This window comes from Procambarus clarkii, chromosome 68 (assembly GCF_040958095.1).
Source record: "Procambarus clarkii isolate CNS0578487 chromosome 68, FALCON_Pclarkii_2.0, whole genome shotgun sequence".
NCBI lineage: Eukaryota > Metazoa > Arthropoda > Malacostraca > Decapoda > Cambaridae > Procambarus > Procambarus clarkii.
The window spans coordinates 14,023,846-14,048,674 of record NC_091217.1 but is presented as its reverse complement, the minus strand read 5'-3'; the positions used below and the strand labels follow the sequence as shown (position 1 = coordinate 14,048,674).

Genomic DNA, 24,829 nt, shown 5'->3' with positions numbered 1-24,829 from the left:
ACACCCATGCTATCCTCCCCACCTACACCCATGCTACCCTCCCCACCTACACCCATGCTACCCTCCACACCTACACCCATGCTACCCTCCACACCTACACCCATGCTACCCTCCCCACCTACACCCATGCTACCCTCCCCACCTACACCCATGCTACCCTCCACACCTACACCCATGCTACCTTCCCCACCTACACCCATGCTACCCTCCCCACCTACACCCATGCTACCCTCCCCACCTACACCCATGCTACCCTCCACACCTACACCCATGCTATCCTCCACACCTACACCCATGCTACCCTCCCCACCTACACCCATGCTACCCTCCCCACCTACACCCATGCTATCCTCCCCACCTACACCCATGCTACCCTCCCCACCTACACCCATGCTACCCTCCCCACCTACACCCATGCTACCCTCCCCACCTACACCCATGCTATACTCCACACCTACACCCATGCTACCCTCCCCACCTACACCCATGCTACCCTCCCCACCTACACCCATGCTATCCTCCCCACCTACACCCATGCTACCTTCCCCACCTACACCCATGCTACCTTCCCCACCTACACCCATGCTATCCTCCCCACCTACACCCATGCTACCTTCCCCACCTACACCCATGCTATCCTCCCCACCTACACCCATGCTACCCTCCCCACCTACACCCATGCTACCTTCCCCACATGCTACCCCGCGCTTTTGGACACACTGTACTCCCCTTCATATAGTCTAGGGCAGCTGCACAAGTGCAGGTACACCTAATGTGTTAATAATAATAATAATAATAATAATAATAATAAAAACAGAGGGACACACAGAGGGTGACGTGGGCAGCACACGGGCCGCTGGCAAACATTAGAATATTGTTTAGAAGACCAAACACCCACAACTATTTAAAGGCGACCTACACAACTGTTGTTAGACCAATACTGGAAGATGCAGCACACTCCTGGAATCCGCACCTTGTGAAGCATAAAACTAAAATTGAGAAGACACAGAGGTTTCCAAGAAGACTGGTGCCTGAGCTAAGAGGTTGAGGGACGTGGATCTCACAACCCTGAACTGGAGAAGAAAGAGGATTTGATCAAGAGTACACAAGTGGAAGCTGAGTGTTGAAGAAACATAAGGCAATACTCATACCCTGTATGAATGGAAGTGGAATGCACTCAGGGAAGCTGTGGAAGCCACCTCCATCCACATATTTAAGGTCAGAGTCGACAAGGAATTTGAACGGCAGAATAGTTAACATGTAACGCAACAGATTCAATAAGGCTTATAGGCACGGCTCAACGGGCTAGGCCTTCCTTCCTAGTAGTCATGGATGAGTACTATCAGTCGCATCCCTCCCCAGACACGACCACACCAGCAGCCCCCAGAGACGACCACACCAGCAGCCCCCCAGAGACTACCATACCAGCAGCCCCCAGAGACGACCACACCAGCAGCCCCCCAGAGACTACCATACCAGCAGCCCCCAGAGACGACCACACCAGCAGCCCCCAGACACGACCACACCAGCAGCCCCCAGACACGACCACACCAGCAGCCCCCAGAGACGACCACACCAGCAGCCCCCAGACACGACCACACCAGCAGCCCCCAGAGACGACCACACCAGCAGCCCCCCAGAGACTACCATACCAGCAGCCCCCCAGAGACGACCACACCAGCAGCCCCCCAGAGACTACCATACCAGCAGCCCCCAGAGACGACCACACCAGCAGCCCCCAGACACGACCACACCAGCAGCCCCCAGACACGACCACACCAGCAGCCCCCCAGAGACTACCATACCAGCAGCCCCCAGACACGACCACACCAGCAGCCCCCAGAGACGACCACACCAGCAGCCCCCAGAGACTACCATACCAGCAGCCCCCAGAGACGACCACACCAGCAGCCCCCCAGAGACGACCACACCAGCAGCCCCCAGACACGACCACACCAGCAGCCCCCAGAGACTACCATACCAGCAGCCCCCAGACACGACCACACCAGCAGCCCCCCAGAGACTACCATACCAGCAGCCCCCAGAGACGACCACACCAGCAGCCCCCAGAGACGACCACACCAGCAGCCCCCAGAGACTACCATACCAGCAGCCCCCAGAGACGACCACACCAGCAGCCCCCCAGAGACGACCACACCAGCAGCCCCCAGACACGACCACACCAGCAGCCCCCAGAGACGACCACACCAGCAGCCCCCCAGAGACTACCATACCAGCAGCCCCCCAGAGACGACCACACCAGCAGCCCCCCAGAGACTACCATACCAGCAGCCCCCAGACACGACCACACCAGCAGCCCCCAGACACGACCACACCAGCAGCCCCCAGACACGACCACACCAGCAGCCCCCCAGAGACTACCATACCAGCAGCCCCCCAGAGACGACCACACCAGCAGCCCCCCAGAGACTACCATACCAGCAGCCCCCAGAGACGACCACACCAGCAGCCCCCAGAGACGACCACACCAGCAGCCCCCAGAGACAACCATACCAGCAGCCCCCAGAGACGACCACACCAGCAGCCCCCCAGAGACGACCACACCAGCAGCCCCCAGAGACTACCACACCAGCAGCCCCCCAGAGACGACCACACCAGCAGCTCCCAGAGACTACCACACCAGCAGCCCCCCAGAGACGACAACATCAGCAGCCCCCCAGAGACTACCATAACAGCAGCTCCCCAGAGACTACCATACCAGCAGCCCCCAGAGACGACCACACCAGCAGCCCCCCAGAGACTACCACACCAGCAGCCCCCCAGAGACGACAACATCAGCAGCCCCCCAGAGACTACCACAACAGCAGCCCCCCAGAGACGACCACACCAGCAGCCCCCCAGAGACTACCATACCAGCAGCCCCCCAGAGACTACCATACCAGCAGCCCCCCAGAGACTACCACACCAGCAGCCCCCCAGAGACGACCACACCAGCAGCCCCCCAGACACGACCATACCAGCAGCCCCCCAGATGCGACCATACCAGCAGCCCCCCAGACATGACCACACCAGCAGCCCCCCAGAGACGACCACACCAGCAGCCCCCAGACACGACCACGCCAGCAGCCCCCAGACACGACCACACCAGCAGCCCCCCAGAGACGACCACACCAGCAGCCCCCCAGAGACGACCACACCAGCAGCCCCCCAGAGACGATCACACCAGCAGCCCCCCAGAGACGACCATACCAGCAGCCCCCCCAGAGACGACCATACCAGCAGCCCCCCCAGAGACGACCATACCAGCAGCCCCCAGACACGACCACACCAGCAGCCCCCCCAGAGACGACCACACCAGCAGCCCCCAGACACTACCACGCCAGCAGCCCCCAGACACGACCACACCAGCAGCCCCCCAGAGACGACCACACCAGCAGCCCCCCAGAGACGATCACACCAGCAGCCCCCCCAGAGACGACCATACCAGCAGCCCCCCCAGAGAAGACCATACCAGCAGCCCCCCCAGAGACGACCATACCAGCAGCCCCCCCAGAGACGACCATACCAGCAGCCCCCCAGAGACGACCATACCAGCAGCCCCCAGACACGACCACACCAGCAGCCCCCCAGAGACGATCACACCAGCAGCCCCCCAGAGACGACCATACCAGCAGCCCCCCCAGAGACGACCATACCAGCAGCCCCCCCAGAGACGACCATACCAGCAGCCCCCCCAGAGACGACCATACCAGCAGCCCCCCCAGAGACGACCATACCAGCAGCCCCAGACACGACCACACCAGCAGCCCCCCAGAGACGACCACACCAGCAGCCCCCAGACACGACCACGCCAGCAGCCCCCAGACATGACCACACCAGCAGCCCCCCAGAGACGACCACACCAGCAGCCCCCAGAGACGACCACACCAGCAGCCCCCAGAGACAACCATACCAGCAGCCCCCAGAGACGACCACACCAGCAGCCCCCCAGAGACGACCACACCAGCAGCCCCCAGAGACTACCACACCAGCAGCCCCCCAGAGACGACCACACCAGCAGCTCCCAGAGACTACCACACCAGCAGCCCCCCAGAGACGACAACATCAGCAGCCCCCCAGAGACTACCATAACAGCAGCCCCCCAGAGACTACCATACCAGCAGCCCCCAGAGACGACCACACCAGCAGCCCCCCAGAGACTACCACACCAGCAGCCCCCAGAGACGACAACATCAGCAGCCCCCCAGAGACTACCACAACAGCAGCCCCCCAGAGACGACCACACCAGCAGCCCCCCAGAGACTACCATACCAGCAGCCCCCCAGAGACTACCATACCAGCAGCCCCCCAGAGACTACCACACCAGCAGCCCCCCAGAGACGACCACACCAGCAGCCCCCCAGACACGACCATACCAGCAGCCCCCCAGATGCGACCATACCAGCAGCCCCCCAGACATGACCACACCAGCAGCCCCCCAGAGACGACCACACCAGCAGCCCCCAGACACGACCACGCCAGCAGCCCCCAGACACGACCACACCAGCAGCCCCCCAGAGACGACCACACCAGCAGCCCCCCAGAGACGACCACACCAGCAGCCCCCCAGAGACGATCACACCAGCAGCCCCCCAGAGACGACCATACCAGCAGCCCCCAGAGACGACCATACCAGCAGCCCCCCCAGAGACGACCATACCAGCAGCCCCCAGACACGACCACACCAGCAGCCCCCCAGAGACGACCACACCAGCAGCCCCCAGACACTACCACGCCAGCAGCCCCCAGACACGACCACACCAGCAGCCCCCCAGAGACGACCACACCAGCAGCCCCCCAGAGACGATCACACCAGCAGCCCCCCAGAGACGACCATACCAGCAGCCCCCCCAGAGAAGACCATACCAGCAGCCCCCCCAGAGACGACCATACCAGCAGCCCCCCAGAGACGACCATACCAGCAGCCCCCCAGAGACGACCATACCAGCAGGCCCCAGACACGACCACACCAGCAGCCCCCCAGAGACGATCACACCAGCAGCCCCCCAGAGACGACCATACCAGCAGCCCCCCCAGAGACGACCATACCAGCAGCCCCCCCAGAGACGACCATACCAGCAGCCCCCCCAGAGACGACCATACCAGCAGCCCCCCCAGAGACGACCATACCAGCAGCCCCCCAGAGACGACCATACCAGCAGCCCCAGACACGACCACACCAGCAGCCCCCCAGAGACGACCACACCAGCAGCCCCCAGACACGACCACGCCAGCAGCCCCCAGACATGACCACACCAGCAGCCCCCCAGAGACGACCACACCAGCAGCCCCCCAGAGACGATCACACCAGCAGCCCCCCAGAGACGACCATACCAGCAGCCCCCCCAGAGACGACCATACCAGCAGCCCCCCCAGAGACGACCATACCAGCAGCCCCCCCCAGAGACGACCATACCAGCAGCCCCCCCAGAGACGACCATACCAGCAGCCCCCAGACACGACCACACCAGCAGCCCCCCAGAGACGATCACACCAGCAGCCCCCCAGAGACGACCATACCAGCAGCCCCCCCAGAGACGACCATACCAGCAGCCCCCCCAGAGACGACCATACCAGCAGCCCCCCCAGAGACGACCATACCAGCAGCCCCCCCAGAGACGACCATACCAGCAGCCCCCAGACACGACCACACCAGCAGCCCCCCAGAGACGACCACACCAGCAGCCCCCAGACACGACCACGCTTGCAGCCCCAGACACGACCACACCAGCAGCCCCCCAGAGACGACCACACCAGCAGCCCCCCAGAGACGATCACACCAGCAGCCCCCCAGAGACGACCATACCAGCAGCCCCCCCAGAGACGACCATACCAGCAGCCCCCCCAGAGACGACCATACCAGCAGCCCCCAGACACGACCACACCAGCAGCTCCCCACCCTAAATCCATTTTTTTCGAGTGCCGACCAGACCATCACAAGAGATGAACTCCCAGCCTCCCTCAACGGGTCTTAGCCCAGGGTGTTGGGACCAACTGACGCCACCACCCGTCCCCTCGCCCAGCCTTCCCCTCGCCCAGCCCTCCCCCTCCCCTCACCTATCCCTCGCCCTCCCCTCGCCCTGCCCATCACTCCCCTCTGCAGCCTCCAGAGTCCCAGTCAGCACCTGACGCGCCTTGTGGACACCCTGTGCCACGTGCTGCTTCTCCCAGGCTCCGACTGCTGCTGCTGGTGGTGGTGGTGGTGGTGGTGGTTGTGTGTGGTGGTGGTATGTGGTGGTAATGTGTGTGGTGGTGGTTATGTGTGGTGTGGTGTGGTGGTGGTAGTGTGTGTGGTGGTGGTAGTGTGTGTGTGTGGTGGTAGTGTGTGTGGTGGTGGTAGTGTGTGTGGTGGTGGTGGTAGTGTGTGTGGTGGTAGTGTGTGTGGTGGAGGTAGTGTGTGGTGTGGTGGTGGTACTGTGTGTGGTGGTGGTAGTGTGTGTGGTGGTGGGTGTGTGGTGGTAGTGGCGGTGTGTGGTGGTGGTAGTGTGTGTGTGGTAGTGTGTGTGGTGTGGTGGTGGTGGTTGTGTGTGGTGGTGGTGGTTATGTGTGTTGTGGTGTGGTGGTGGTGGTAGTGTGTGGTGGTGATGTGTGTGTGGTGGTGGTGTGTGTGGTGTGGTGGTGGTGGTAATGTGTGGTGGTGGTAGTGTGTGTTGTGGTGTGGTGGTGGTAGTATGTGTGTGGTGGTGGTAGTGTGTGTGGTGTGTGGTAGTGTGTGTGGTGTGGTGGTGGTGGTGTGGTGTGTGTAGGTTCACCTCTCAGATTTTAAATGTTAAATCTCAGATCCCCACCCAGGGCCTCATCTCTGAGCCATCCTGGTGTGTGGCAGCAGTTTAGCCTCAGCTCACACACATGACGCCCAGAATGTCTGCATTTACACACGTGACGTCACTACGTTATTAAGTGTTACTTGTTTTAAAAGATTTAGAAATTTCTCTCATCACAAATGTTCAAGAAATGTGCAAATATTTCATTCAAAACGATTAATTAATAAAAAACAAATTTGTTTAGCTTAAAGACAGTTGTGGTCGCTTTGTGTGACACCGGCGCCTTATGCTACTGACCAACAACATAGGAATGGCGTCCACAATAAATTAATTTATTTATTTATTTATTTATATACAAGAAGGTCATTGGGTTTGTGAGAATACATAGCATGGTATTTACAATCTTGTAAAGCCACTAGTACGCGCAGCGTTTCGGGCAGAAAAACGCTATATTAAAAATACTAAAATATACTAAAAAACATTCTCACTCGTTGTGTTATTTGGGTCTCTTGGGACCACGAGCATGTTTCATCAAACTGTCATATGACTGTTGATGTATATGTTAATAAACTGGCTTGACAACGCTGTAAACTGTTTACCTAAACAAGACTTCTTTTTCACTTTCTGAAAAAAGTGAAACAAAAAACAAAGTGAAAAACACCCACCACAACCACCACCATCAACACCCACCACAACCACCACCATCAACACCCGCCACAACCACCACCATCAACACCCGCCACAACCACCACCATCAACACCCACCACAACCACCACCATCAACACCCGCCACAACCACCACCATCAACACCCGCCACAACCACCACCATCAACACCCACCACAACCACCACCATCAACACCCGCCACAACCACCACCATCAACACCCGCCACAACCACCACCATCAACACCCACCACAACCACCACCATCAACACCCACCACAACCACCACCATCAACACCCGCCACAACCACCACCATCAACACCCGCCACAACCACCACCATCAACACCCGCCACAACCACCACCATCAACACCCACCACAACCACCACCATCAACACCCGCCACAACCACCACCATCAACACCCACCACAACCACCACCATCAACACCCGCCACAACCACCACCATCAACACCCACCACAACCACCACCATCAACACCCGCCACAACCACCACCATCAACACCCACCACAACCACCACCATCAACACCCACCACAACCACCACCATCAACACCCGCCACAACCACCACCATCAACACCCACCACAACCACCACCATCAACACCCACCACAACCACCACCATCAACACCCACCACAACCACCACCATCAACACCCACCACAACCACCACCATCAACACCCGCCACAACCACCACCATCAACACCCACCACAACCACCACCATCAACACCCGCCACAACCACCACCATCAACACCCACCACAACCACCACCATCAACACCCGCCACAACCACCACCATCAACACCCGCCACAACCACCACCATCAACACCCGCCACAACCACCACCATCAACACCCACCACAACCACCACCATCAACACCCACCACAACCACCACAATCAACACCCACCACAACCACCACCATCAACACCCGCCACAACCACCACCATCAACACCCGCCACAACCACCACCATCAACACCCGCCACAACCACCACCATCAACACCCGCCACAACCACCACCATCAACACCCACCACAACCACCACCATCAACACCCGCCACAACCACCACCATCAACACCCGCCACAACCACCACCATCAACACCCACCACAACCACCACCATCAACACCCACCACAACCACCACCATCAACACCCGCCACAACCACCACCATCAACACCCGCCACAACCACCACCATCAACACCCACCACAACCACCACCATCAACACCCGCCACAACCACCACCATCAACACCCGCCACAACCACCACCATCAACACCCGCCACAACCACCACCATCAACACCCACCACAACCACCACCATCAACACCCGCCACAACCACCACCATCAACACCCGCCACAACCACCACCATCAACACCCACCACAACCACCACCATCAACACCCACCACAACCACCACCATCAACACCCGCCACAACCACCACCATCAACACCCGCCACAACCACCACCATCAACACCCACCACAACCACCACCATCAACACCCGCCACAACCACCACCATCAACACCCGCCACAACCACCACCATCAACACCCGCCACAACCACCACCATCAACACCCGCCACAACCACCACCATCAACACCCGCCACAACCACCACCATCAACACCCGCCACAACCACCACCATCAACACCCGCCACAAGCACCACCATCAACACCCGCCACAACCACCACCATCAACACCCCCACAACCACCACCATCAACACCCACCACAACCACCACAATCAACACCCGCCACAACCACCACCATCAACACCCGCCACAACCACCACCATCAACACCCGCCACAACCACCACCATCAACACCCGCACAACCACCACCATCAACACCCGCCACAACCACCACCATCAACACTCGCCACAACCACCACCATCAACACCCGCCACAACCACCACCATCAACACCCGCCACAACCACCACCATCAACACCCGCCACAACCACCACCATCAACACCCGCCACAACCACCACCATCAACACCCGCCACAACCACCACCATCAACACCCACCACAACCACCACCATCAACACCCGCCACAACCACCACCATCAACACCCGCCACAACCACCACCATCAACACCCACCACAAGCACCACCATCAACACCCGCCACAACCACCACCATCAACACCCACCACAACCACCACCATCAACACCCCACCACAACCACCACCATCAACACCCACCACAACCACCACAATCAACACCCGCCACAACCACCACCAATCAACACCCGCCACAACCACCACCATCAACACCCGCCACAACCACCACCATCAACACTCGCCACAACCACCACCATCAACACCCGCCACAACCACCACCATCAACACCCGCCACAACCACCACCACCAACACCCACCACAACCACTACAACCACCACCATCAACACCCGCCACAACCACCACCATCAACACCCACCACAACCACCACCATCAACACCCACCACAACCACCACCATCAACACCCGCCACAACCACCACCACCAACACCCACCACAACCACTACAACCACCACCATCAACACCCGCCACAACCACCACCATCAACACCCACCACAACCACCACCATCAACACCCACCACAACCACCACCATCAACACCCGCCACAACCACCACCATCAACACCCACCACAACCACCACCATCAACACCCACCACAACCACCACCATCAACACCCACCACAACCACCACCATCAACACCCGCCACAACCACCACCATCAACACCCACCACAACCACCACCATCAACACCCACCACAACCACCACCATCAACACCCGCCACAACCACCACCATCAACACCCACCACAACCACCACCATCAACACCCACCACAACCACCACCATCAACACCCACCACCATCAACACCCACCACCATCAACACCCGCCACAACCACCACCATCAACACCCACCACAACCACCACCATCAAAACCCACCACCATCAACACCCGCCACAACCACCACCATCAACACCTGCCACAACCACCACCATCAACACCCGCCACAACCACCACCATCAACACCCACCACCATCAACACCCACCACCATCAACACCCGCCACAACCACCACCATCAACACCCACCACAACCACCACCATCAACACCCACCACCATCAACACCCGCCACAACCACCACCATCAACACCCACCACCATCAACACCCGCCACAACCACCACCATCAACACCCGCCACAACCACCACCATCAACACCCGCCACAACCACCACCATCAACACCAACCACAACCACCACCATCAACACCCACCACCATCAACACCCGCCACAACCACCACCATCAACACCCGCCACAACTACCACCATCAACACCCACAACAACCACCACCATCAACACCCGCCACAACCACCACCATCAACACCCGCCACAACCACCACCATCAACACCCACCACCATCAACACCCACCACAACCACCACCATCAACACCCACCACCATCAACACCCACCACCATCAACACCCGCCACAACCACCACTATCAACACCCGCCACAACCACCACCATCAACACCCACCACCATCAACACCCGCCACAACCACCACCATCAACACCCGCCACAACCACCACCATCAACACCCGCCACAACCACCACCATCAACACCCACCACAACCACCACCATCAACACCCGCCACAACCACCACCATCAACACCCACCACAACCACCACCATCAACACCCACCACCATCAACACCCACCACCATCAACACCCACCACAACCACCACCATCAACACCCGCCACAACTACCACCATCAACACCCGCCACAACCACCACCATCAACACCCGCCACAACCACCACCATCAACACCCGCCACAACCACCACCATCAACACCCGCCACAACCACCACCATCAACACCCACCACAACCACCACCATCAACACTCACCACCATCAACACCCGCCACAACCACCACCATCAACACCCGCCACAACTACCACCATCAACACCCACAACAACCACCACCATCAACACCCGCCACAACCACCACCATCAACACCCGCCACAACCACCACCATCAACACCCACCACCATCAACACCCACCACAACCACCACCATCAACACCCGCCACAACCACCACCATCAACACCCGCCACAACCACCACCATCAACACCCACCACAACCACCACCATCAACACCCGCCACAACCACCACCATCAACACCCACCACAACCACCACCATCAACACCCGCCACAACCACCACCATCAACACCCACCACAACCACCACCATCAACACCCACCACCATCAACACCCGCCACAACCACCACCATCAACACCCGCCACAACTACCACCATCAACACCCGCCACAACCACCACCATCAACACCCGCCACAACCACCACCATCAACACCCGACACAACCACCACCATCAACACCCGCCACAACCACCACCATCAACACCCGCCACAACCACCACCATCAACACACACCACCATCAATACCCACCCCAACCACCACCATCAACACCCGCCACAACCACCACCATCAACACCCGCCACAACCACCACCATCAACACCCGCCACAACCACCACCATCAACACCCGCCACAACCACCACCATCAACACCCACCACCATCAACACCCACCACCATCAACACCCGCCACAACCAACACCATCAACACCCACCACCATCAACACCCGCCACAACCACCACCATCAACACCCACCACCATCAACACCCGCCACAACCACCACCATCAACACCCGCCACAACCACCACCATCAACACCCACCACAACCTCCACCATCAACACCCACCACCATCAACACCCGCCACAACCACCACCATCAACACCCGCCACAACCACCACCATCAACACCCACCACAACCACCACCATCAACACCCACCACAACCACCACCATCAACACCCGCCACAACCACCACCATCAACACCCACCACCATCAACACCCACCACCATCAACACCCGCCACAACCACCACCATCAACACCCACCACCATCAACACCCGCCACAAGCACCACCATCAACACCCGCCACAACCACCACCATCAACACCCACCACAACCACCACCATCAACACCCACCACCATCAACACCCACCACCATCAACCCCCGGCAAAACCACCACCATCAACACCCACCACCATCAACACCCGCCACAAGCACCACCATCAACACCCGCCACAACCACCACCATCAACACCCACCACAACCACCACCATCAACACCCGCCACAACCACCACCATCAACACCCACCACAACCACCACCATCAACACCCACCACCATCAACACCCGCCACAACCACCACCATCAACACCCGCCACAACCACCACCATCAACCACCACCATCAACACCCACCACAACTACCACCATCAACACCCGCCACAACCACCACAATCAACACCCACCACAACCACCACCATCAACACCCGCCACAACCACCACCATCAACACCCGCCACAACCACCACCATCAACACCCGCCACAACTACCACCATCAACACCCGCCACAACCACCACCATCAACACCCACCACAACCACCACCATCAACACCCACCACAACCACCACCATCAACACCCACCACCATCAACACCCGCCACAACCACCACCATCAACACCCGCCACAACCACCACCATCAACACCCGCCACAACCACCACCATCAACACCCGCCACAACCACCACCATCAACACCCGCCACAACCACCACCATCAACACCCGCCACAACCACCACCACCAATACCCACCACAACCACCACCACCAACACCCACCACAACCACCACCATCAACACCCACCACAACCACCACCATCAACACCCACCACAACCACCACCACCAACACCCACCACAACCACCACCATCAACACCCACCACACCCACCACCATCAATACCCACCACAACCACCACCATCAACACCCGCCACAACCACCACCATCAACACCTGCCACAACCACCACCATCAACACCCACCACCATCAACACCCGCCACAACCACCACCATCAACACCCACCACCATCAACACCTGCCACAACCACCACCATCAACACCCGCCACAACCACCACCATCAACACCGACCACAACCACCACCATCAACACCCACCACCATCAACACCCGCCACAACCACCACCATCAACACCCGCCACAACCACCACCATCAACACCCACCACAACCACCACCATCAACACCCACCACAACCACCACCATCAACACCCGCCACAACCACCACCATCAACACCCACCACAACCACCACCATCAACACCCACCACCATCAACACCCGCCACAACCACCACCATCAACACCCACCACCATCAACACCCGCCACAAGCACCACCATCAACACCCGCCACAACCACCACCATCAACACCCACCACAACCACCATTATCAACACCCACCACCATCAACACCCACCACCATCAACACCCGCCACAACCACCACCATCAACACCCACCACCATCAACACCCGCCACAAGCACCACCATCAACACCCGCCACAACCACCACCATCAACACCCACCACAACCACCACCATCAACACCCACCACCATCAACACCCGCCACAACCACCACCATCAACACCCACCACAACCACCACCATCAACACCCACCACCATCAACACCCGCCACAACCACCACCATCAACACCCGCCACAACCACCACCATCAACACCCACCACAACTACCACCATCAACACCCGCCACAACCACCACCATCAACACCCACCACAACCACCACCATCAACACCCGCCACAACCACCACCATCAACACCCGCCAGAACCACCACCATCAACACCCGCCACAACTACCACCATCAACACCCGCCACAACCACCACCATCAACACCCACCACAACCACCACCATCAACACCCACCACCATCAACCACCACCATCAACACCCACCACCATCAACACCCGCCACAACCACCACCATCAACACCCGCCACAACCACCACCATCAACACCCACCACCATCAACACGCGCCACAACCACCACCATCAACACCCACCACAACCACCACCATCAACACCCGCCACAACCACCACCATCAACACCCGCCACAACCACCACCATCAACACCCGCCACAACCACCACCATCAACACCCGCCACAACCACCACCATCAACACCCGCCACAACCACCACCATCAACACCCGCCACAACCACCACCATCAACACCCGCCACAACCACCACCATCAACACCCACCACAACCACCACCATCAACACCCACCACCATCAACACCCGCCACAACCACCACCATCAACACCCGCCACAACCACCACCATCAACACCCGCCACAACCACCACCATCAACACCCACCACAACCACCACCATCAACACCCACCACTATCAACACCCGCCACAACCACCACCATCAACACCCGCCACAAGGTGGGGATAAGCGAGGAGATAATGAACTTGAAAAGGGACTATTTCAAGGTCAGAAAACAGTCACAGGCAGAGATGAGGCTTCGAGTTGAAGAAAAGTAACAAGTAGAGTTCCCCAAGAGCGGTCCTGCGATCCCTACTCTTGTTAATTTACGTGAATGACCAACCGGAAGGAGTGAGCTCACACATGTCAATGTTTGCAGAACACTCAAAGCTAAGGAGGAAGGTTACAGTTACAGAATGTTACCTGGACAAATTACAAGAGTTGGTAAACAAATGTTTACTAGGATTCAATCCCAACAAGATTAAGGTAACGAAGATGAGAAAAGAGAAGAGACCTGAAGGTGTGTACACCATCAGGGAGTCAAGGTTGCCTGGTGTGGCCACTACAACAGTCGAAGAGATCAAAGTATTTGGAAGTGGATATCCATTATCTTTGGAAGTGGATATAATTCCAATATCTCCAGCGTCACCCACAAACACGGCTGTTGTAAGGCAATCTATAGACTTTGTGAGACCAATACTAAAATGTGCAGGACCGGCCTGGAATGCTCACCATTAGAAGCATAAACCAAAATTGAAAAGTACAAAGGTTAGCATCAAGATTACTGCCAGAGCTAAGAGGGTTGAACTATGAAGACAGGTTAAGGGACATACACATCACACCCTGAAGGAGAGCAGAAACATATGGAGACATGAAGGTAACATACAAGATACTTGGGACAGATTTTAAGGTGAACAAGGAAAACATCTTTAAAATTAGAGAAAGATTGACGAAATGTAAATGGATAGATTCAAATGGCAGTTGGACACGCAAACGAATCGGAAATGTTCGAACGTTCTCGTAATGTGAACAGGAAGTTTATGTGTGTATAAGTGGAACACACAAAAAGAAGTTCTTGAAGTCACCTCCATCCACAACTTTAAGACGTGATTCTACAGGGAATTCGAACGTCAAAATAGTTACACTTTTACGCAACAGGTGAGACAAGATTAATACGCGGGGCATAAAGAGTTAGACCTCACTGCCCCGTGATGACTGATAGTTAGTATCGGTTGGTAAGCACTCTGCTGTGACACCGGTCAGCCAGCCCGGCGTGACACCGGTCAGCCAGCCCGGCGTGACACCGGTCAGCCAGCCCGGCGTGACACCGGTCAGCCAGCCCGGCGTGACACCGGTCAGCCAGCCCGGCGTGACACTGGCCACCTGTATGATAGAAATGTTTGGAACACGTGGTCTAGGACCGTGTTCATGTGAAGGACTCTGTAATGATGGTCGAGGACCACTCTGCAGTAAGCATAATTGGACAGTACTGACTCGTGGCCACCTGACACGACCAACACTGTCGACACGCCGCGGGTATATACAAGTATATCCGTTTTGCTGACGACGGAGTGCGCATGCGCTCTGGCTGGATGGACGAAAGCCACCATCCCGCACCTCCACCATTCATTCCCACGTCCTCCACCACACTCCACCCTCACCTGCCGCCGCCTCCACCACACTCCACCTCACCTGCCGCCGCCTCCACCACACTCCACCCTCACCTGCCGCCGCCTCCACCACACTCCACCTCACCTGCCGCCGCCTCCACCACACTCCACCTCACCTGCCGCCGCCTCCACCACACTCCACGAGGGAGTGCCGAGTGACTGGAGTGCGAAAGTGACCTTTGTGAAGTAAATAAGTGTTGCATACTAGCGAAGTGATTTGTAATACCTGGACGGTGGTAATTATCCTTCATGTCCGACTATTGGCCCATTATATTACATAAACTTTTCTACAAAAGGTAAACTGAGACGAGGAACATGGCGGACGGCCGACCTCTCAACTTGCGGACCGCGAGCCCGGGCGACGAGGGCTTCAGCGACGGTGTCACCCCGCCGCCGCCGCCACAGCAGCAGCAGCAGCTGGAGCAGTCACCAGGAGGCAGCAACAGAGTGCCAAAATGCGCCCGTTGTCGCAACCACAACAAACACACGCCCCTGAGAGGGCACAAGCGCTACTGCCCGTTCAAGGAGTGTCAGTGTGCCAGCTGCGAGCTGACCGTCCAGCGGCAGAAGATCATGGCGCAGCAGGTGGCCCTGCGTCGCGCCCAGGACCAGGACGAGGCCAGGGCCAGCACTGACCTGAGGGAGGCGCTGACGTGCCCGCCCGCAGCCTCGCCCACCACCACCAGCCTCCCGGAGTGTGAGGGACGCTGGCGGGACGACGGCGCCTCCACCGCACTCCTCCCCACACCCACCACGTCTCACCTGCTCAAGCATCACCTCTCCAGGGACCTCCACCCCTTCCGCCCCCTCCATGGTAAGTGTATACACGCACGCGCGCGCGCCCACACACACACTACCGAGTACACTCTGCACTCGGTCCTATCTTGTTTCTGATATATGTAAATGATCTCCCGGAGGGTATAGACTCATTCCTCTCAATGTTTGCTGACGATGCCAAAATTATGAGAAGGATTAAAACAGAGGAGGACTGCTTGAGGCTTCAAGAAGACCTAGACAAGCTGAAGGAATGGTCGAATTCCGGTTGTTAGAATTTAACCCAAGCAAATATAATGTAATGAAGATAGGCGTAGGGAGCAAGAGGCCAGATACAAGGTATCATTTGGGAGATGAAATTCTTCAAGAGTCAGAGAGAGAGAAAGACTTGGGGGTTGACATCACGCCAGACCTGTCCCCTGCAGCCCATATCAAGAGGATAACATCAGCGGCATATGCCAGGCTGGCCAACATAAGAACGGCATTCAGAAACGTGATTAAGGAATCATTCAGAACTTTGTATACCACATATGTCAGGCCAATCATGGAGTATGCAGGATTGGCCTGACATGGATTGGCCACCATGGAGTCCATATCTAGTCAAGGATAAGACCAAACTGGGAAAGGTTCAAAGGTTTGCCACCAGACTAGTACCCGAGCTGAGAGGTATGAGCTACGAGGAGAGGCTACGGGAATTAAACCTCACTTCGCTGAAAGACAGAAGAGTTAGGGGGGGACATGATCACCACATTCAAGATTCTCAAGGGAATCGATAGGGTAGATAAAGACAGGCTATTTAACACAATAGGCACACGCACTAGGGTACACAGGTGGAAACTGAGTGCCCAAATGAGCCACAGAGATATTAGAAAGAACTTTTTTAGTGTCAGAGTGGTTGACAAATGGAATGCATTAGGAAGTGATGTGATGGAGGCTGATTCCATACACAGTTTCTAGTGTAGATATGATAGAGCCCAATAGGCTCAGGAACCTGTACACCTATTGATTGACGGTTGAGAGGCGGGACCAAAGAGCCAGAGCTCAACCCCCGCAAGCACAATTAGGTGAGTACAATTAGGTGAGTACACATACACACACACACACACACACACACACACACACACACACACACACACACACACACACACACACACCGTATGTCTGAGCAGTTGGTCCAGATGGAGTTTCACCATGGGTTCTGGGAGAATGTGCATCTGAGCTCTGCATTCCACTTCACCTGATCTTTCATGTATCCCTGTGTACAGGAGTCGTAGCAGACGTGTGGAAACAGGCTAGCATAGTTCCAATCTACAAAAGTGGCAGCAGGGAAGACCCCCTCAATTATAGACCTGTATCATTGACAAGTGTAATAGTCAAAATATTGGAAAAACTAATACAAATTAAATGGGTAGAACATCTGGAGAGAAATGATATAGTATCAGACAGACAGTATGGTTTTCTATCTTGCAGGTGATTTCCTATTAGCAACCCCAATGTCAGCAACCGGCACCCGTCTCTCACCGCAGGCCCTCCCCGAATTGCCGTGGCTCTCCGCCTCGCTGCCCCAATCCACACCGAATACAGGTGTATTTGCGGCGAGGCAGAGGCCGACAGATACGGACGGCATGGCCTTCTCTGCCAAAGGACAGGAGGATGGCATGCAAGACACGGCGAGGTCAATGACATTATTAAGAGGAGCCTTACCACAGCTGGTTGTCCAGCAGAGAGAGAGCCCCGTTACCTAATGTCCCGCAACTCTGATGAGCCTGTCGGTCGCCCAGACCGAATCACGGTGAACCCCTGGAAGAATGGTAGACAGTTGGTGTTTGACTACACTTGCGTTTCAACTTTAGCCAATACCTATGTTGACTTCAGTGCTACACAAGCAGGAGGAGCTGCCAATCACCGGGAAGCGGCCAAGTCACGTAAATACAGAGACCTTGAGCACCACTACAATTTTGTCCCCATTGCCTCAGAGACACTTGGTGCCTGGGGTAAAAGTGCTGCTAGCTTTTTGAAGGAGTTGGGGTCTAAGCTAATCGAAACAACTAGAGACCCTAGAGCTGCCAGTTTTCTTTTTCAGCGCCTTAGTGTGGCAATCTAGAGAGGAAATGCTCACTGCATCCATGGTTCCTGCCCGCCATCTGAGGAGCTGGAGGAGCTGTTCAACTTGTGACAAGCAGCCTTGTACCCTGCATGTAATCAATATTATAACTTTTTTGTGTGTAATGACATTTTCAAATAAAGTTAGATAAATATACACACATACCAAAAGAATAGGGGTGGTAGGAGAAGAAAATATCAAAGTGTTCAGTGAGGATCCACAAGGTCTTCTCTGAGTACTCTTTATTTTCTTCTCCGAGGCTATGGGTCCCTACACTTGCACCAGAGGTGGTACCCCTTCTAGGTTTAAAAAAAAAAATTATATTATATATATATATATATATATATATATATATATATATATATATATATATATATATATATATATATATAACTGAAAACTCACACCCCAGAAGTGACTCGAACCCATACTCCCAGGAGCAACGCAACTGGTATGTACAAGACGCCTTAATCCACTTGACCATCACGACCGGACATAATGAGGTGATAGCCGAGGCTATTTGAACCACCCCACCGCCGGCACTCGGATAGTAATCTTGGGCATAGCATTTTACCAAATCACCTCATTCTTTGGGGCACACGTGAGGAACACAAATCAAATTATTTGTGTTCCTCACGTGTGCCCCAAAGAATGAGGTGATTTGGTAAAATGCTATGCCCAAGATTACTATCCGAGTGCCGGCGGTGGGGTGGTTCAAATAGCCTCGGCTATCACCTCATTATGTCCGGTCGTGATGGTCAAGTGGATTAAGGCGTCTTGTACATACCAGTTGCGTTGCTCCTGGGAGTATGGGTTCGAGTCACTTCTGGGGTGTGAGTTTTCAGTTGCATATTGTCCTGGGGACCATTCAGGCTTGTTCGCATATATATATATAATATATATATATATATATATATACACATATATATATATATATATATATATATATATATATATATATATATATATATATGTCGTACCTAATAGCCAGAACGCACTTCTCAGCCTACTATGCAAGGCCCGATTTGCCTAATAAGCCAAGTTTTCATGAACTAATGCTTTTTCGACTACCTAACCTACCTAACCTAACCTAACCTAACATTTTCGGCTACCTAACCTAACCTAACTTATAAAGATAGGTTAGGTTAGGTTAGGTAGGGTTGGTTAGGTTCAGTCATATATCTACGTTAATTTTAACTCCAATAAAAAAAATTGACCTCATACATAATTAAATGGGTATCTTTACCATTTCATAAGAAAAAAATTAGAGAAAATATATTAATTCTGGAAAATTTGGCTTATTAGGCAAATCTGGCCTTGCATAGTAGGCTGAGAAGTGCGTTCTGGCTACTAGGTACGACATATATATATATATATATATATATATATATATATATATATATATATATATATATATATATATATATATATATATATATATATATATATATATATATATATATGCAAAATGAACCAAAACTGTGTTTTCTGTTATATGTTGTGTACTGAGGTGGAGCCAAAGTTGCCAGATGGCAGAGTTGTGTTTCGCCGACACCAATATTTCCCCGGGACACATCCGGCCTCCTCCGGCCTACCTGCTGATAACGACCCGCGAGTCAGGACGCGGACTCTGGGAAGGTGGCAGCAGCCACACTAACATGTGCTGACACACTCCTCCATTTCCTGGGACCTTGTCAAGAACACTCTCCATCTGAGCTGCTCCACTACCATACCTCCCATGCACCCCCACTCAACACCTCCCACCTCCGTCCCTGGCCCCTCAACACCTCCCACCACCGTCCCTGGCCCCTCAACACCTCACACCTCCGTCCCTGGTCCCTCAACACCTCCCACCACCGACCCATTAGTGTTTGCAGGTTATAGTTTTGTGTGTGTAAACTAAAGTCTTTGAAAATGTAATAAGTTATTACGAAATGCGTTCAAGTGTCGCGTCAGACTAGAAATTAAAATTAATTTTGGAGAATTGATTTTTCAATTACCATCAACAGTAAAAAGAAACATAAGAAATATTGAGGAAATTCGTGTTAGAATTATTAACCTTACTTAATAATTCCAGGAGGCTGTTTATAACAATAATAACAGTTGATTGGGAAGTTTTCATGCTTGTAAACTCTTTAATAAATGTCATCAAAGCCGTCAAAGATTGAGGAAATATGTACACGTTCGTAAGTACTTTAGTAACTGCTTCGTGAATCTGGCCCCAGAGCCGTAACCCTCACCCTCTATTGCACGTATATACAAGCATTGCAAGTTGTCCTGCAGCTTACACCAGCACCACTAATGCCACCTCCTCCAACAGGTGTGAGCGTGGACTGGTCCTTCCAGCAGCAGCAGCAACAGCAGCAGCAGCGGCCTCCGCCAGTCTCCGCAGACTACCTCCATGGCTTCCGTGCCTCCCTCACCTCCGCCCTCCCCTCCTTCTCCCTCTACGACTCTCGCCGCCTGCCTTACATCTTCTCTCCCCTTCTCCCCCACCACCCCGCCGCCCACACCTTCCCGCTCAAACTGCCCACCGACCCCCTGCCTCGCTGCTCCTCCTGCGGGGTCCAAGTCGCTTCAGAAATAGACTTTCTCTACCATAACTGTGAGCCCAAGTAAGCGTCAGTACTCAACCCAGGTCTCTCTCCACCACTCTCTCCAGCAACACGGCTCTCTCCACCACTGTCTCCAGCAACACGGCTCTCTCCACTACTGACTCCGCCAACAAGCCTCAACTCCACCTCAGTTCTCAGCCTGCTAACAGTAGTCGTCTCTTGTCATAGTCGTCTCTCTCACCTGTCTAGAAAAACATATCTACTGATTGCTGAATATATAATTGCTGTTTTATATCAGTAAGTTTTGCTTAAACAATGTATGTATATATGAGTGTGTACTCATCTGGTTGTGTTTCGGGGGCTGAGCTCTGGCTCTTTGGTCCCGCCTCTCAACTGTCAATCAACTGGTGTACAGATTCCTGAGCCTATTGGGCTCTATCATATCTACATTTGAAACTGTGTATGGAGTCTGCCTCCACCACAATATTAATGCATTCCATTTGTTAACTACCCTGACACTGAAAAAATTCTTTCTAATGTCTTTGTGGCTCATCTGGGTACTAAGTTTCCACCTGTGTCCCCTTGTTCGTGTTCCACCCGTGCTAAAGAGTTTGACTTTGTCCACCCTGTCAATTCCCCCTGAGAATTTTGTAGGTGGTTATCATGTCTCCCTTTACCCTTCTGTTTTCCAGGGTTGTGAGGTTCAACTCCCTTAGCCTTTCCTCGTAACTCATTCCTCTCAGTTCCGGGACCAGTCTGGTGGCATACCTCTGAATCTTCTCTAACTTCGTCTTGTGTTTAACTAGGTATAGATTCCAGGCTGGAGCTGCATACTCCAGGATTGGTCTTACATAAGTGGTATACAGGGTCCCGAACAATTCCTTACAAGTTTCTAAACAATACAAGTTTCTAAAGGCAGTTTGGAGTCAGCCTCCACCACATCACTGCCTAATGCATTCCATTTGTCAACCACTCTGACACTAAAAAACATCTTTCTAATATCTCTCTGGCTCATTTGGGCACTCAGTTTCCACCTGTGTCCCCTAGTGCGTGTGTTAAATAGACTGTCTTTATCTACCCTATCATTTCCCTTGAGAATCTTGAATGTGGTGATCATGTCCCCCTCTAACTCTTCTGTCTTCCAGCGAAGTGAGGTTTAATTCCCGTAGTCTCTCCTCGTAGCTCATACCTCTCAGCTCGGGTACTAGTCTGGTGACAAACCTTTGAACCTTTTCCAGTTTAGTCTTATGCTTGACTAGATATGGACTCCATGCTGGGGCTGCATACTCCAGGATTGGTCTGACATTTGTGGAATACAAAGTTCTGAATGATTCCTTACACAAGTCTCTGAATGCCATTCTTATGTTGGTCAACCAACTTATGTTGGTTCTTATGCCGTTCTTATGTTCTTATGTTGTACTCACCTAGTTGTGTTTGCGGGGGTTGAGCTCTGGCTCTTTGGTCCCGCCTCTCAACCGTCAATCAACAGGTGTACAGATTCCTGAGCCTATCGGGCTCTGTCATATCTACACTTGAAACTGTGTATGGAGTGAGCCTCCACCACATCACCCCCTAATGCATTCCATTTGTCAACCACTCTGACACTAAAAAAGTTCTTTCTAATATCTCTGTGGCTCATTTGGGCACTCAGTTTCCACCTGTGTCCCCTTGTGCGTGTTCCCCTTGTGTTAAATAGACTGTCTTTATCTACCCTATCAATCCCCTTCAGAATCTTGAATGTGGTGATCATGTCCCCCCTAACTCTTCTGTCTTCCAGCGAAGTGAGGTTTAATTCCCGTAGTCTCTCCTCGTAGCTCATACCTCTCAGCTCGGGTACTAGTCTGGTGGCAAACCTTTGAACCTTTTCCAGTTTAGTCTTATCCTTGACTAGATATGGACTCCATGCTGGGGCTGCATACTCCAGGATTGGCCTGACATATGTGGTATACAAAGTTCTGAATGATTCCTTACACAAGTTTCTGAATGCCGTTCGTATGTTGGCCAGCCTGGCATATGCCGCTGATGTTATCCGCTTGATATGTGCTGCAGGAGACAGGTCTGGCGTGATATCAACCCCCAAGTCTTTTTCCTTCTCTGACTCCTGAAGAATTTCCTCTCCCAGATGATACCTTGTATCTGGCCTCCTGCTCCCTACACCTATCTTCATTACATTACATTTGGTTGGGTTAAACTCTAACAACCATTTGTTCGACCATTCCTTCAGCTTGTCTAGGTCTTCTTGAAGCCTCAAACAGTCCTCTTCTGTTTTAATCCTTCTCATAATTTTAGCATCGTCCGCAAACATTGAGAGAAATGAATCGATACCCTCCGGGAGATCATTTACATATATCAGAAACAAGATAGGACCGAGTACAGAGCCCTGTGGGACTCCACTGGTGACTTCACGCCAATCGGAGGTCTCACCCCTCACCGTAACTCTCTGCTTCCTATTGCTTAGATACTCCCTTAACCACTGGAGCACCTTACCAGCTACACCTGCCTGTCTCTCCAGCTTATGTACCAGCCTCTTATGCGGTACTGTGTCAAAGGCTTTCCGACAATCCAAGAAAATGCAGTCCGCCCAGCCCTCTCTTTCTTGCTTAATCTGTGTCACCTGATCGTAGAATTCTATCAAGCCTGTAAGGCAAGATTTACCCTCCCTGAATCCATGTTGGCGATTTGTCACGAAGTCCCTTCTCTCCAGATGTGTTACCAGGTTTTTTCTCACGATCTTCTCCATCACCTTGCATGGTATACAAGTCAAGGACACTGGCCTGTAGTTCAGTGCCTCTTGTCTGTCGCCCTTTTTGTATATTGGGACCACATTCGCCGTCTTCCATATTTCTGGTAGGTCTCCCGTCTCTAGTGATTTACTATACACTATGGAGAGTGGCAAGCAAAGTGCCTCTGCACACTCTTTCAGTACCCATGGTGAGATCCCATCTGGACCAACCGCCTTTCTAACATCCAGATCCAGCAGGTGTCTCTTGACCTCCTCTCTCGTAATTTCGAACTCCTCCAAGGCTGCCTGGTTTACCTC

General features: G+C 54.1%; 4 protein-coding genes across 4 annotated transcripts in view; 3 read left to right on the top strand and 1 right to left on the bottom strand.

The window, feature by feature from the left end:
• Window positions 1-24,829, bottom strand: part of Prdm13 (PR/SET domain 13) — an 81,382-nt gene that overhangs the window by 31,348 nt on the left and 25,205 nt on the right. The window lies entirely within an intron of this gene.
• LOC138355653 (proline-rich protein HaeIII subfamily 1-like) lies at window positions 1,329-2,693 on the top strand. Its single transcript, XM_069310974.1, has one exon. The coding sequence runs from the start codon at window positions 1,329-1,331 to the stop codon at window positions 2,691-2,693; it is 1,365 nt and encodes a 454-aa protein (XP_069167075.1).
• On the top strand, window positions 3,828-5,975 carry LOC138355652 (putative uncharacterized protein ENSP00000383309). The gene has a single exon (XM_069310973.1). It carries the CDS (start codon window positions 3,828-3,830, stop codon window positions 5,973-5,975), a length of 2,148 nt encoding a protein of 715 aa, XP_069167074.1.
• On the top strand, window positions 16,326-23,278 carry LOC123774664 (doublesex- and mab-3-related transcription factor 2). Its single transcript, XM_069310875.1, has 2 exons — window positions 16,326-17,170; window positions 21,555-23,278. The coding sequence occupies exons 1-2, from the start codon at window positions 16,672-16,674 to the stop codon at window positions 21,851-21,853; spliced, it is 798 nt and encodes a 265-aa protein (XP_069166976.1). The 5' UTR covers window positions 16,326-16,671; the 3' UTR covers window positions 21,854-23,278.